Source organism: Capra hircus, chromosome 13 (genome assembly GCF_001704415.2).
Source record: "Capra hircus breed San Clemente chromosome 13, ASM170441v1, whole genome shotgun sequence".
In the NCBI taxonomy this organism is placed as follows: domain Eukaryota; kingdom Metazoa; phylum Chordata; class Mammalia; order Artiodactyla; family Bovidae; genus Capra; species Capra hircus.
Genome location: NC_030820.1, coordinates 358,879 through 374,228, shown reverse-complemented (window position 1 = coordinate 374,228; position 15,350 = coordinate 358,879). Strand labels below are relative to the sequence as shown.

The following is a 15,350-nucleotide window of genomic DNA, read 5'->3' as shown; positions in this document are numbered from 1 at the left end:
TTCCAGTAAGACAAGAGATGACTCTACACATGGACATCACCAGATGGTCAATACCGAAATCAGCTCAGTTATATTCTTTGCAGATGAAGATGGAGAAGCTGTATACAGTCAGCAAAAACATTGGAAGCTGACTGTGGCTCAGATCATGAACTCCTTAGTGCAAAAGAGTCGTGTCCGACTCTTTGCAACGCCATGGACTCTACAGTCCATGGAATTCTCCAGGGCAGAATACTGGAGTGGGTAGCCTTTCCTTTCTCCAGGGGATTTTCCAAACCCAGGGATCAAACCCAGGTCTCCCAGGCGGATTCTTTACCAGCTGAGCTATCAGGAAAGCCCCCTTATTGTGAAATTTAGACTTAAAATGAAGAAAGTAGTGAAAACCACTGGACCATTCAGTTAGGATCTAAATCAAATCCCTTAAGATTATACGGTGGAAGTGAGAAATAGATTCAAGGTATTAGATTTGATAGAATGCCTGAAGAAGTATGGATGGAGGTTTGTGACACTGTACAGGAGGCAGTGATCAAGACCACCCCAAGAAAAAGAAATGCAAAAAGGCAAAATGATTATGTGAGGAGGCCTTATAATTAGCTGAGAAAAGAAGAGAAGTGAAAGGCAAAGGAGATGAGGAAAGATATATCCATTTGAATGCAGAGTTCCAAAAATAGCAAGGATAGATAAGAAAGCGTTCCTAAGTGATCAGTGCAAAGATATAGAGGAAAACAATAGAATGGGAAAGACTAGAGATCCTTCAAGAAGATTAGATATACCAAGGGAACTTTTTGTGCAAAGATGGGCACAGTAAAGGACAGAAATGGTATGGACCTAATAGAAGCAGAAGATATTCAGAAGAGGTGGCAAGAATACACAGAAGAACTGTACAAAAAAGATCTTCATGACCCAGGTAACAACGATGATCACTCACCCAGAGCCAGACATCCTGCATTGCAAAGTCAAGTGGGCCTTAGGAAGCATCACTACCAACAAAGCTAGTGGTGGTGATGGAATTCCAGCAGAGCTATTTCAAAATATAAAAGATGATGTTGTGAAAGTGTTGCACTGAATATACCAGCGAATTTGGAAAACTCAGCAGTGGCCACAGGACTGGAAAAGGTCAGTTTTCATTCCAATCCCAAAGAAAGGCAATGCCAAGGAATGTTCAAACTACCACACAATTGCACTCATCTCACACGCTATCAAAGTAATGCTCAAAATTCTCTAAGTGAGGTCAACAGTACGTGAACTGAGAACTTTCTGGTGTTCAAGCTGGATTGAGAAAAGGCAGAGGAACCAGAGATTAAATTGCCAACATCCAACGGATCATCAAAAAAGCAAGAGAGATCCAGAAAAGCACCTGCTTCTGCTTTATTGACTATGCCAAAGCCTTTGACTGTGTGGATCGCAACAAACTGTGGAAAATTCTGAAAGAGATGGGAATACCAGACCACCTGACCAGCCTCCTGAGAAATCTGTAAGTAGGTCAGGAAGCAACAGTGAGAACTGGACATGGAAAAACAGACTGGTTCCAAATCGGGAAAGGAGTACATCAAGGCTGTATATTGCCACCCTGCTTATTTAACTAATATGCAGAGTACATTGTGCAAACTGCTGGGCTGGGTGAAGCACAAGCTGGAATCAAGATTGCTGGTAGAAATATCAATAACCTCAGATACGCAAGTGACACCGCCCTTATGGCAGAAAGCGAAGAGAAGCTATAGAGCCTCTTGGTAAAAGTGAAAGAGGAGAATAAAAAAGGTGACTTAAAACTCAACATTCAAAAAATGATCGTGGCATCCGATCGCTTCACTTCATGGCAAATAGGTGGGGAAACAGTGACAGACTTTATTTTCTTGGGCTCCAAAACACTGCAGATGGTGACTGCAGCCCTGAAATTAAAAGATGCTGTTCCTTGTAAGAAAAGCTATGACCAACCTAGACAGTATATTCAAAAGCAGAGACATTACTTAGTCAATAAAGGTCCATCTAGTCAAGGCTGTGGTTTTTCCAGAGGTCATGAATGGGTGTGAGTTGGACCATGAAGAAAGCTGAGTGCCAGGAATTGATGCTTTTGAACTGTGATGTTGGAGAAGACTCTTGAGAATCCCTTGGACTGCAAGGATATCCAACCAGTCAATCCTAAAAGAAATCAGTCCTGAGTATTCATTGGAAGGACTGATGCTGAAGCTGAAACTGCAATACTTTGGCCACCTAGTACGAATAACTGACTCATTGGAAAAGACCCTAATGCTGGGAAAGATTGAAGGCAGTAGGAGAAGGGACGGCAGAGGATGAGATGGTTGAATGGCATCACCGACTCGATGGACATGAGTTTGAGTAAGCTCCAGAAGGTGGTGATGGACAGGGCGGCCTGGCATGCTCTAGTCCATGTGATCACAAAACGTCAGACACAACTGAGCAACTGAACTGAACTGAGCTGAACTGTACATAGAATTTCTTGAGTGTACTTGCAAAATTTATGAATGTGCAAAGGTTTTTGTACATGATTTTATGTCACATTCATTATTATTTTTAAATATATGGCTGATTTAATATGTATAATTTATTGAATAATTTAATGATCTAAGATAACTTCAGAACAATTCAGCTAGGCTTTTATATCTTCATTTTATATATGAGGTAATTGATAATCAGAAAGATTAAGTCAGTTATCTAAGGACACAAAGCTAGTAAGTGGAGAATTTAGTTATTTAACCCAGGTTGCATGTCTTTACAACCTATCCTTTCAGCCACCATATGGTTCTTAGTATTATATAAGCCAGAAAACTCCAGTTTAACACAGCGAAGATAAGCAAGTTTTATGTCAGTGACTGGAAAGTATTGAGTAAATAAAGATGGTTAAAGTTTTATTTTAAAAAATAGTGAATGTGATTCAGTAATGGGAGCGATTTTACTTATGTGGTTGTAATAACAAGATCAAGGCTGCTTGTTCTTACAACCTAAGTTAGATGCTTGTGTTAGTCTGAGTTTGGCTTATAACTTTTTTGTTTCTGCTTCTTGTAGGTTTGAGTGGCCGCTTCTTTGTCACTACCCTCCCAGCATTTTTCCAGTAAGTTCAAATAATTTTCTGGTCTTGTAATGATTGGAAATTAGTAGGTGTGTGTGTAAAAAGTGTGTCCCGGGATTCTTAAGTTGTTGTCCATATCCTTCATTTGTTCAGCTTACCATTTGAAGGGAGAAAGACTGGTCTGCACTGAATGATAGTGATTAAAAGAGAGGGGTGTCCAAGTGTTGCAGAGAATTTAATTTCAGGCAGCAAATAGGTGAGGAGGTCAAAGAGAGTTTTTTGATGATATGAAAGATGGGATGATTCTTAATAGATAACAGGAGTATGTGAAGCAGGTAAGGTAGAGAAGATCTTTCCAAATAGAGGATGTATCATGGAAAAGCCCAGGAGAAAAGGAGATGCCTTCTGAGAACTATAGCTATTTCTCTGTGGGTGGCCCGAGAGGTACAGATGGATCATCCCAGGTGATGGTGCTAGAGAGGCTCAGGTCATGAGGGGGAAGGAGACAGGCAGGGGTGGTTTCCAGACATGCTGAGGAGGTGGGATCATTGGTGACTGGTTAGCTATAAGAAAGGGAAACCCTGTGCTGACTTACTGACAGGCCTGTTTAACTAGCAAAGCTATTGAGAAGTTGTTAGAATAAAGTGCAGTTTGGAAGATAGAGACCAGAATGGAAAAGATAGTGTGAAGGGTTTATGCTAATTCCAAATGAGAAGTTTAGGTGATAGTTTAATTTCAGGATCATAAGAAAGGTCTGGACTGGAGGTACATGCCAGGGATTAGATAACAGTTGAAATACGTACAGTGAGAGAATAGACACAGTGGGAAAAGAAACATGCTGAGGATCGGTGACCACCATTAGGACATCTGCAAAGGAACACAAGGAGCATGGACCTGAGAAGAGTTGGAGAGCTCATGTCAGAAAAGCTGAGGGAAAGGAGGGAGGAAGGGACAGTGTCCAGGACACACACAGGAGAAATGGCAGAAGAGTGCTCCAGGGACACCGCACTGAAGAGTCATTGGAGACCCCTAGTATGAGCAGTTTCCATGCAGTCATGGAAGCAGGACCCCCGATGGCAGGAGTAGTGAATGAGTTAATGTAAGAGGAAAAAGTGTAGACTCCTCCCTTAGGAATCTTAGGAAGGTGAGAGGGAGGGAAGACCGAAAGCATTTGTGGTTTAGACTAAGTCATGTCTGACTCTTCTGTAACCCCATGGACTGTAGCCCGCCAGCCTCCTCTGTCCCTGGAATTCTCCAGGCAAGAGTACTGGGGTGGGTTGCCATTTCTTTCTCCAGGGGATCTTCCTGACCCAGGGATCAAATCCAGGTCTCCTGCCTTGACAGGCGAATTCTTTACCACTGAGCCACCAGGGAGACCCAGTTTTCAGGGGAGGGACTTGGATGATATCAATTTGGAAATGTGGATAGAGTTTTTTAAAACTTAATAACAACTGCTATTTTGCTGATGTAAGAGAAAAATTGAAATAATTTGTAGCAAAAATAATAAAAAGTAACTTGTCAGATTAGCCACTGCCAAGGACTTTGCTTACAGTTGCAAATTGTGTAGTGATAAAATAGAATGTTTAATTCTCTCTGCTTTGGAATTTGTCATTTGTAATAAGTATTTGTGCATGCTTTCTTATTTATGCCTAACTATAATATTTCTTTTTTTTTTTATTTGAGTGACATTAAAATTCAGAGTGGAGTTCACCTGTAAAACCAGTACTTATTTTCGTTTTTTGTTATCTGTAACGCTTGTTATTTTAATTGGTTTATTTTTTGTTTTTATAATTTATAGTGCAAAAGATGGGATATTCCGCCGTTACCGTGGCCCAGGAGTCTACGAAGACCTGCAGAACTATATCTTGGAGAAGAAGTGGCAATCTGTGGAGCCTCTGACTGGCTGGAAATCCCCAGCTTCTCTAACGTAACTTGCTTTTTTAATGACAGAGTGTTACTAATAGAACAGACAGTCTCAAGTTAACAACCCATAGACCTTGAAAGTCTACATTTCTTTTCATATTCACTTCTGATTTCCCAGATGACACATGCCCCTGCTTGGCCCATGTTGTGTTTCTGGTTTTGTGACCCCGTGTGTTTCAGCTGGTTGTTAGGATGCTAGGGTTTAGTATCCAGGTTCAGGTGGGTTACAGAGAGCTCTCCAACTTTTGCACCGTCACCTCTTTTCTCTTTATTAAATGTGGTATTGAACACCATTTACCATGCCTCCTTCCTTATAAATTATTGAGAAGGTAGAGGAGAACCTTTTTCTTGAATTAGAGTTCATGAAGGAATTGCTAAAGTACCCATCTGTGTGGAGAGGAAGACCTATGGTGTCTTTGGGTGCTTAGCAGAGTACTGCAGGGGTAACCTTTGGCCATGATGGTAAATAGTGTAATGCTTGGTGAGGCAGATAAGGTCAAGCAATAATTCCTTGTTCACAGTTTTCATTTGGAATGAAATGTGGTATTTGTAATTGATTTTATGTTGGTATATATAAGCATAAGGAATATCCCTGCTGAAATAGGATCAAATCATGTTACGTTTTAGAAATAAGTGATCTGATAGCATCTGTAAGAAATACACGGCTTATTCTAAAAACAGCACACTTCTGACGTTTCATTCTACCAATTTTCATTCTTTAAAATCAGTGAGCATTGATTTTATGCAGCTTCTGTTCTCAGTGCTAGATGTTTAGCAGTCAACATGACAGATGTGACCCCTCTGGTCTCCTAGGGTGACTTACAGTAAGATGACGAAAAAATTAGGGATGTAGAGAATCACAAAACAAAACAAACCCTTACTAAGTCAGGGCTTGACTGTGGGAGCACGGGCTTCTGTTAGATTGGTACTAGGAGAGCTGGCTCTGAGGGGTCACTGCGGATGGGGTCTGCAGGGCCGCAGGGCCTGGCCAGGTGAGGAGCAGGTGAGGACCGTTCCAGGAATGGAGGTAGCATTCTCACACGTCCCTCATTGGAAAGAGCTTGGTGTACTGAGGAAGAGTCAGGTGGCCAGGGTTAGGCACAGTGAAAGAAAAGGGGGAGCAGTGTAAACAGAGGACAGAGAGGGCAGGGGCAGACGGTCAGGCCTGTGGCTGGTGAGAAGCCAGGGTGTGAGCAGTGCAGGCCATGAGCAGAGGCTGAAGGGGACTGTGTGGAGCGGCCTTGCCCAGGGATGGTGATATGGACCAGGCTGGTGGCAGTGGGGATGCAGAGCATGGGTGGTTTTAAAATAGGTTTAAACCTCAGTCCCACATGCTAGAAGGCAGCTTGTGCTGATGGGCAGGACCCCTGCCACTCTGTGTCCCCCACCTTGGATCCCCACGGGGTCATTGTGAGACCGGCTCGCCTAAACCGTGAGGGAAATTTTGAGTCACTGTATTTTGCAGAGCTTGCTGAAAAGCAGCCATGGTGGCCCAAGGTGTTTGGACAGGAATCTGGGCCTTCAGCTGAAAAGTGTAGCATGGCAACCCAGCTGTTAATTGGAGGTGTCACTGGATGATGTACAGGTTTCATACCACAGAAGGTTGGAAAGTGAGCTGGAAAAGGGACTGATCCACAGGATTTTTGAGACTTTATGAATTCTGAGGATGCAAAGAACTTAGAATTAATTCTTAAACTTGCAGATGATCCCTTGTAAAATGTATGGTTTTAAGGCATTCCTTTTAAAATGTTTGTCTTTTAACTTATCTTAGGAGTGATGTATTGAAGTTGGAAATTGTAGCTACTAGTGGATGTGTGGAAATTTTAGAAACTCATCCATTTGCATCTTCTCCTTATTACAGTAGTATTTTAAGGCAGCATGTTATTTTGCTTGTAATATATATAAATCATATGAAAATCATAATGGTATGAGCCACTTTGTTCCAAATTTTTGTACAAGAACTCAAATTTTTTTTCACTTTTTATTACAGAAACTTTCTAATATACATAAAAATACAGAAAATAGTACAGTAAACCTCCGTATACATATCACACACCTATTATGACCATCAAATTATAGCTTGTTTTATCAGTTGTTTTGAAACAAATACCAAATGTGTCATTTTATCATTATATTTTGGTATGTGTCTATAAAAGGTAAGAACTCTTTAAAAATCATCAATATAATACCCTATTATTATGAAATCTGACCCTACCCACGCCAATGGAATGAGGGCTGCAAAACCTAGCTGAAGTGCCCTGTGCCCCTCTGTGTTGCAGGTGGAAGGGCGTGGCCTCTCTCATGCAGTGGGCGTGGGTTTTCCCCATCAGTTCTTCCTGTGATTATTGGTGATGACAACAAAGATTAGAGGTTGCTTTAAGCTGCTTAGCTGGAGAAAAAAATGGCAGTCCACTCCAGTACTATTGCCTGGAAAATCTCATGGACAGAGGAGCCTGGTAGGCTACAGTCTGTGGGGTCGCAAAGAGTCGGACACGACTGAGCTACTTCACTTTCACTAAGCTGTTTAGAGTGGGTTATAATACTAATATACAGTTTAATACTAGACTGAAATAGGATTCTGGCTTCCTCCTTGGGGACATGGTTGAGGGCAATAATGCAGATTGGCCTCGTCCTATTGCAGTGAGAGTGGCTTTGCGTTCTGCCTGCTGAGCAGGGCCATTGCTGGTGGCAGTGCAGAGTGGGTGCTGAGTTTAACAGTGGCAGTACTCTGTTGCACAACACTGGTGACACTTAGGAGAGCTTCCTCAGGCATTAGGGGAGCCTCTTAATGGAGGCCCTGTTGCAACTTTGCTTCAGGTGGTGAAATGAGAGAGATTCCTTGCAGAACAGTTGCTGCCCTTCCTGCAAAACTGAGATATCAGGAGCAAGCCTTACACCCGTGTGTGCTTCATTCTCCGACTGGAAAGGCATGCATTTAACCAGGAAAGTGTGCATTTCTTTTCCAGTACTGAGAATCCAGTAACATACTGGGCCTCCTTCTTAGTCATGGAGGCTGAAGAGACAGTGACTTTTTTCGGATGGAGGGATTAAGTGTTTTTAGTCCTCACTCTGACTGTGTTCAAGGGGTCAGCTTCCCTTGCTCAGGGCTTTGTACCTGTGGTTCGGCCTGGAGACCTCTGACAGCTTCTTGTCAGAGCACCTGTGAGGCTCTTCTGCATTTTCACTCCTCACCCAGAGCCTCCCTGTGCGACTCCAGTGCCCTCCCAGCGTTCCTGCCATTCTGAACCCTTGGATCCAGTGTCTCTCCACCACCCTGCCTCGTGATGGCCCTGCTAGGGTGGGGAGCTGTGAGCAGAAGAGTAGAGAGGGATCCAGGGCACTCTCACTTCCCAGCTGCTGCCCACTCAGGCCCACAGGTAGACTCCTGGGTTTTTAATCTTGCTGAGACCAAAACGGTTCACAGCCCCACTGTGAGCAGCCCCACTGTCATGAGTGTCACTCTCATTATTATAACAAACTAGACTTCCCTGCCCCTGCCCTTGTCTGCTCCCACCTCTTACCTCAGCCTCACGTCTCAGCCTCAGGGACGGTTATCAATAGGTTGGGGGTGCAGAGTGTTGACTCTTGCACATGACCTGCCAGCTGGGCGAGAGTCTTCCCGGCTGGACCTGCAGAACACAGGAATAGTTAAAGGAGTGAGTCTTACAGAATTCTAGTAACATAGCCTTGTGGTATGGTTTTGAAATGCCCAACTATTGTAAAGATATTTGTTTGACATTGGCCAGAAAGACAGGCATGACTAATGCTTGGGCTTTTATTTGAAACTTTTACATTTGTATAGTTTGGAAAATTTTATGTTTTTTTCCGGTTGAAAAAAAAATGGTGTAGGGATATATTTGAACTGAGTATCATTAGTGTTTCATGATGATGTCAGTTTTCTCTCTGAGGGAAGTTTACTTAAGGCCAGTTGTAGACCCTGTAGGCCAAATTAGAGCTGTCTCTGCTCCCTCCACAAACTAATCAGCTTTATTTCTTAGTCATGGATTCCAGGTCTGGGGCCTTCTTATTCACTTATACAATATTAGTGTGATCTCTTTGAGAACTGGGCAGAAAATATACCCTATTGTGGGCCTGATTTCCCAGAAATCATACAGTATGGCTTACATCTGTGATACTGGATTCTTCTTAAGGAGGCACGAGTATCAAGAGCACTAGTTTTCTAGTGAAAACTGACAGTGTTGCACTTTCTTCACATTTTCAGAAATCTGTAAAGTCAGCTTATTGACTCACCAAAACTCAACCTCTCTGAATTTGAAATGGTGTGCATGTGTGCACATGCTAAGTCACTTCAGTCGTGTCCCAGTCTTTGCAACCCTATGGACTGTAGCCCAGCAGGCTCCTCTATTCATGGGATCCTCCAGGCAAAAATACTGGAGTGGGTTGCTGTGCCCTCCTCCAGGGGGTCTGCTCAACCCAGGTATCAAACCTGTGTCTTTTATGTCTCCTGCTTGGCAGGCAGATTCTTTATTACTAGTGCCACCTGGGAAGCCTTTTGAAATGGTAAGAATTGCCATTGCGATGATTGAGAGCAGTGATTTGCATCCTCACTTGCCCAGGGAAATCACCTGTGGACTTTTGAAAACTACCCACACATGGCTACTGTCCTAGAGACTGCGCTGGTACTGGTCAAGCAGCCTCAGGTGTTTCTGTGAAAGTCACTCAGTCATTTCCAACTCTTTGAAACCCTATGGGCTATAGCCTGTCAGGTTCCCCTGTCCCTGGAACTCTCTAGGCCAGAATACTGGAGTGGGTAAGCCATTCTCTTCTCTAGGGGATCCCTCTCAACTCAGGGATTGAACCCAGGTCTCCTGCATTGCAGGCAGATTCTTTACCAGCTGAACAAGCTCCTGCTAATAAAACTACAGTTCTGCTGTTAACAAATGACTGCTGAACAGGCCTTTAAAGTTAAATGTCATACAACTTCAGATGCCTTCTGAATACTGAATATAGGCACAGTTTTCCAATTAAGTGTTATAGGAACTGTGCGGATTGGATGCGTAAGAGTAGCCTGATGGCAGACCAGGGCCTTTGACATTGTGGATGTCAACCTCTTAGAAGATTGTGGCTGCTGCTGCTGCCGCTGCTGCTAAGTCACTTCAGTCGTGTCCGACTTTGTGCGACCCCATAGACGGCAGCCCACCAGGCCCCCCTGTCCCTGGGATTCTCCAGGCAAGAACACTGGAGTGAGTTGCCATTTCCTTCTCCAATGGATGAAAGTCAAAAGTGAAAGGGAAGTTGCTCAGTCGTGTCCGACTCTTCGCAACCCCATGGACTGCAGCCCACCAGGCTCCTCCATCCATGGGACTTTCCGGGCAAGAGTACTGGAGTGGGGTGCCATTGCCTTCTCTGGAAGATTGTGGAGTAATGGGGTATTCACATGGTGCCAGTGTATCACCCCACAAATGACCTAGCCATTATCAAGGGAAAACCACCGTCCAGTGGGAGAGGTCTGTCTCAATCACTAGTTAACCAAGTGACTTAGCATCACTCAGGCTTCTCAGTCTCTATATGGAGATGAGATCATAGCCCTCACCTTCCCAGCTCTTTCCTGAAGACTGAGATTCAGGGCTAATCATGGCCCCAAATTACAAAAAAAAAAAAAAAAAAAAAAAACAACTTGATAAATGTTAGGCTTCTTTGATGGCTTTTGTTTCAGCTAAAAAGAAAAAAATTGAAATCAGTGTCTCTTAATAGATGTTGAATTAAACTGAGACAGGACTGAATTTAAAGATAGAAAGGATCAATTGTTTGAAGCTTTAGGAGCCCTAAAGAAAGGAATATGCCTAGGGAAAAAATTAAAGCATTCTGAAACTTGAGTAGTTAACTCAATAAAAATAAATTTTGTAATAAAGCACAAGAAAGCAGTCTCTTTGATCATGTAATGATTGCTAATGTGAATCCAACACCACTATCAGTTGATACTTTTAAAAGAAATTTAGATTTGTATATGGTATAAATGTAGTTTAAAATATTTTAATACTTGTTTCACTATTAAAAAATAAAATAGGTTTTAAAGGTAGACTCCACTAAGGTGAAGGAAAGGGAAGATTCATACACAGACAGACACACACTCCAAATATGCAACTCACACACACAACTCCTGGGATTTTGGTTTGAGAACTTGATGGTCTAATTTGAGCAAGAGAAAATTAAGGGTTCAGCATTGGACATATTGAATTTGAGATGCAGACTTCTTTGTAGAACTTCCAGGTTGGATGCATGGAGATAGGTCTCCATGGAGAATTCAGGAACACAAAAGGCATATAGATGGTATTTTAAGTTTTAGAAGGAAGGGGGTCACCTGGAGAGAGAGAAAAAGAAAAGTGCTTGGGACTGAGCCACGAGACACTCCAAAGTTAAGAAGCTGAGTAGAGAAGGAGTCAGCAGAAGGAAATTGGAAATGAGTGCCAGGGAGGCAGGAGGGCAGGCAGGGGTGTGCGGTTTCCTAAAAGGCAAGTAGAAGGTGCACGAAGGAGAGAGTAGTCCCTTGTGTCTCATGTCTGCAAGGGGTTAGGGGAGATGAAGTCTGAGACAGGACATCGAGTGAAGCAATGTGATGTCATTGTGGCCTTAACAGGGAGTCAGGGAGTGCAGCAGTGAGGGCAGAAGCTGGATCTGAGTGGGTTAAAGGTAAGGTGAGGAAGAAGGAGCAGCAAGTGTAGGCTCCTCTTTGGAGATTGAGAAGATGAGTCGGAGGGCCATCTGCGGTCCAGTGATGCTCCTTTCAAAAGATGAGTGAGAGTAAAACATGTTTTCATGCAGAGAAATGATCCATCAGAGAGGGAGAAATAGCTGATGCAGAAAATGGGATGAAAGGAAAAACCAAGTCTTTAGCAAGACAGAAGGGATGGGATCCAAGGCACAAGTGGAGACTTTGGACTGTGGTTGGTGGGGTAGTTTCCTCCATCGGAACAGAAGAAGCAGGTGAACTCCAGGCTAGACATGCTGCTGAGACGGTGAGAAAGGCCTCCTGACAGCTGCTGGTTGTACAGTGACAGATGAGTGTGTGTTAGCTGAGGGCACAGGGTGGAGAGAGTGTGTACAGTTTGAAGGCAGAGAAAGGACATGAGCTCTCATCTCAGGTACAAGCCTAGAGGATTCCAGCCGGACAGCGCCCTCTCAGGTGCCCACTGAGCTTGTGACCGTGAGGGCAGAGTGTGCGACTTTTCCCCTGAGACCTGCAGCTGCTCAGTGTTAGGGATGTTGCCAGGCACGCACCATGCAGCAAGAAAGGACCAGCAGACCTGACTGTGTTTACTCCTGAGTAATCCAGAACCTGGCCCTGGGGTATAAGCTCTGTCAGAACGGAAGAGAATTCAGGACAGAGCATGATGTCTTGCACAAAGTGGAGGAGGAGTCCTTGTGGCTTGAGGTTTTTTTGTTTTTTTGTTTTTGTTTTTTATTATGCTATCCATCACCAGTGGTTCTCCTTGCCTTTATTTTTTTTTAGGATGTCTGGAATGGCTGGTCTTTTTAGCATCTCTGGCAAGATATGGGTGAGTAAATAAGGCCCTTTATGATTATATCAGCAGAGGGGTTTTTAAGAGTGAGAAGGTTGCTTCTAAATAGTAGGAAAATGAATACTTATAAAGGTTTTATAATTTCACTTTTCTTCTTAAGCCATACAACTACTCTTACCTGGAGTCATAGTGGGAATGTGTCTTTGTTTAGAAGGACTTAAATTGGACAGGGGCCAAAAGACCAAAGTTATATTTTCATAGATCAGTAGTAAATCCCTTTCTCAAAGCTGAAAGGGCTTCTGTGGTTTCACTTCCTCTTATTTCTCATTGTCATAATCTCCCTACAGATCAAAGATCTGTTAGGGATCAGCAGACCAGCTTGTTGGGCGGCCTGGGCTGCCTGTTTTGTTTAATAATGTCTTGTTGGAACATAGTCACATTCACTTATTACCTATTTTCTGTGACTACTTTCACAGTACAGTGATAGAGATGAGTTGTTGTGGCAGAGATCATATGGCCCACAAGCCTAGATATTCATGATGTAGCCCTTTAAGGAAAAATTTGCAAGCCCCTTTTATGTGGCCCAGTGTTATGTCTGACTCTTTGGGACCCCATGTGCTGTAGTCCACCAGGCTTCTCTTTCCATGGGGTTCTTCCAGCAAGAATACTAGAGTGGGGTTCCATTTCCTCCTCCAGGGGATCTTCCTGACCCAGGGATCGAACACATGTCTCATGTCTCCTGCATTGGCAGGTGGGTTCTTTACCACTAGTGTCACCTGGGAAGCTGCTATATGTGATTGTATCATTTCACTGAGTCTTCTCAGTAACTTAGAACTGTTATTTAGGTTCAAATGCTGAACTTTTACATAATATTGAATGTATCACGTAACCTTTGCTCCTTTCTACATGTACAGTGATCTAAATCCTGCCAGATTTGACAAAATTGCCAGGGAATTAAGTATATAAATCTTTAAAGTATTTCAAAAGATCTTTAGATCTGATTACCTCCCTGTATTTGTCTTTTCTATATTATGATTATACATCATTTGTCATATTTGGAACTTAATATTCAAGGAAATATTAACAAGACGTGGCAAGAATACACAGAAGAACTATACAAAGAAGATCTTAATGACCCAGATAACCATGATGGTATGATCACTCACCTACAGCCAGACATCCTGGATTGCAAAGTCAAGTGGAACTTAGGAAGCATCACTGTGAACAAAACTAGTGGAGGTGATGGAATTCAAGCTGAGCTATTTCAAATCCTAAATGATGATGCTGTGAAAGTGCTGCACTCAATATGCCAGCAAATTTGGAAAACTCAGCGGTGGCCACAAGACTGGAAAAGGTCAGTTTTCATTCTAATCCCAAAGATTGGCAGTGCCAAACAATGTTCAAACTACCACACAATTGCACTCATTTCACATGCTAGCAAAGTAATGCTTAAAATTCTCCAAGCCAGGCTTCAACAGTAAGTGAACCGAGAATTTCCCGATGTTCAAGCTGGATTTAGAAAAGGCAGAACAACCAGAGATCAAATTGCTAACATCCATTGTGTCACAGAAAAAGCAAGAGTTCCATAAAAACATCTACTTCTGCTTCACTGACTGTGCTAAAACCTTGAACTGTGTGATCACAGCAAACTGGGGAAAATTCTTAAAGAGATGGGAATACCAAATCACCTTACCTGCCTCCTAAGAAATCTGTATGTAGATCAAGAAGCAACAGTTAAATCCAGACATGGAACAACAGAGTGGTTCCAAATTGGGAAAGGAGTACATCAAGGCTGTATATTGTCACCCTGCTTCTTTAATTTACATGCAGAGTACATCATGCAAAATGCCGGACGGGATGAATCACAAGCTAGAATAAAGATTGCCGGGTTAAATATCAATAACCTGAGATGTGCAGATGATGCCACCCTTTTGGCAGAAAGCAAAGAGGAACTAAAGAGCCTCTTGATGAAGGTGAAAGAGGAGAGTGAAAAAGCTGACTTAAAACTTAACATTCAAAAAATGAAGATCATGGCATCCGGTCCCATCACTTCATGGCAAATAGACAGGGAAAGAATACAGACAACTACAAAATCACTGCAGATGGTGACTACAGCCACGAAATTAAAAGACACTTGCTCCTTGGAAGAAAAGCTGTGACCAACTTAGCATATTAAAAAGGAGAGACATTACTTTGCCAACAAAGGTCTGTCTAGTCAAGCCTATGGTATTTCCATACAAAGTCATGTATAGATATGAGAGTTGGACTATAAAGAAAGCTGAGTGCTGAAGAATTGATGCTTTTGAACTGTGGTGTTGGAAAAGACTTGAGAGTCCCTTGGACTGCAAGGAGATCCAACCAGTCCATCCTAAAGGAGATCAGCCCTGGGTGTTCATTAGAAGAACTCATGATGAAGGTGAATATCCAGTACTTTGGCCACCTGATGTGAAGAGCCGATTCATTAGAAAAGACCCTGATGCTGGGGAAGTTTGAAAGCATGAGGAGAAGTGGATGACAGAGGATGAGATGGCATCACAAACTCAATAGAGATGAGTTTGAGCAAGCTGTAGGACTGGGTTAAAGACACAGAAGCCTGGTGTGCTACAGTTCATGGAGTCACAGAGTCAGACACGACTAAGTGACTGAACAACAACAGTTCATGGAGCTCATGAAAGCTCTGCTTTTTGTGCATATTAGTATATGTTTGGAGAAATTTTAACAAAACTTTTGCATCTCAGTTTTTCAGTTGTATTATAGTTTTTGCTTTTTGAGATATACCTACTTTAGGTTTTTTTTTTTTTTAGCAACAAAATAAATTGGTGACTTGAACTTAATCTTTTTTGTTTAAATTCTGTTAATTGTCTTTTTTTGACATTTGTATATCATATTAAAAAATAACTAGCATTTGTCCTCTTTTCATA

At 42.6% G+C, this 15,350-nt stretch overlaps 1 protein-coding gene across 1 annotated transcript in view; it reads left to right on the top strand.

Annotated features, from left to right (window-relative positions):
* The window catches only part of TMX4 (thioredoxin related transmembrane protein 4), a 70,348-nt gene that overhangs the window by 35,774 nt on the left and 19,224 nt on the right, over positions 1-15,350 (top strand). The window contains exons 3-5 of the mRNA XM_005687805.3: positions 3,022-3,067; positions 4,824-4,952; positions 12,420-12,465. Coding sequence (XP_005687862.3) covers positions 3,022-3,067; positions 4,824-4,952; positions 12,420-12,465 — 221 coding nt within the window. The remainder of the gene's footprint in view (positions 1-3,021; positions 3,068-4,823; positions 4,953-12,419; positions 12,466-15,350) is intronic.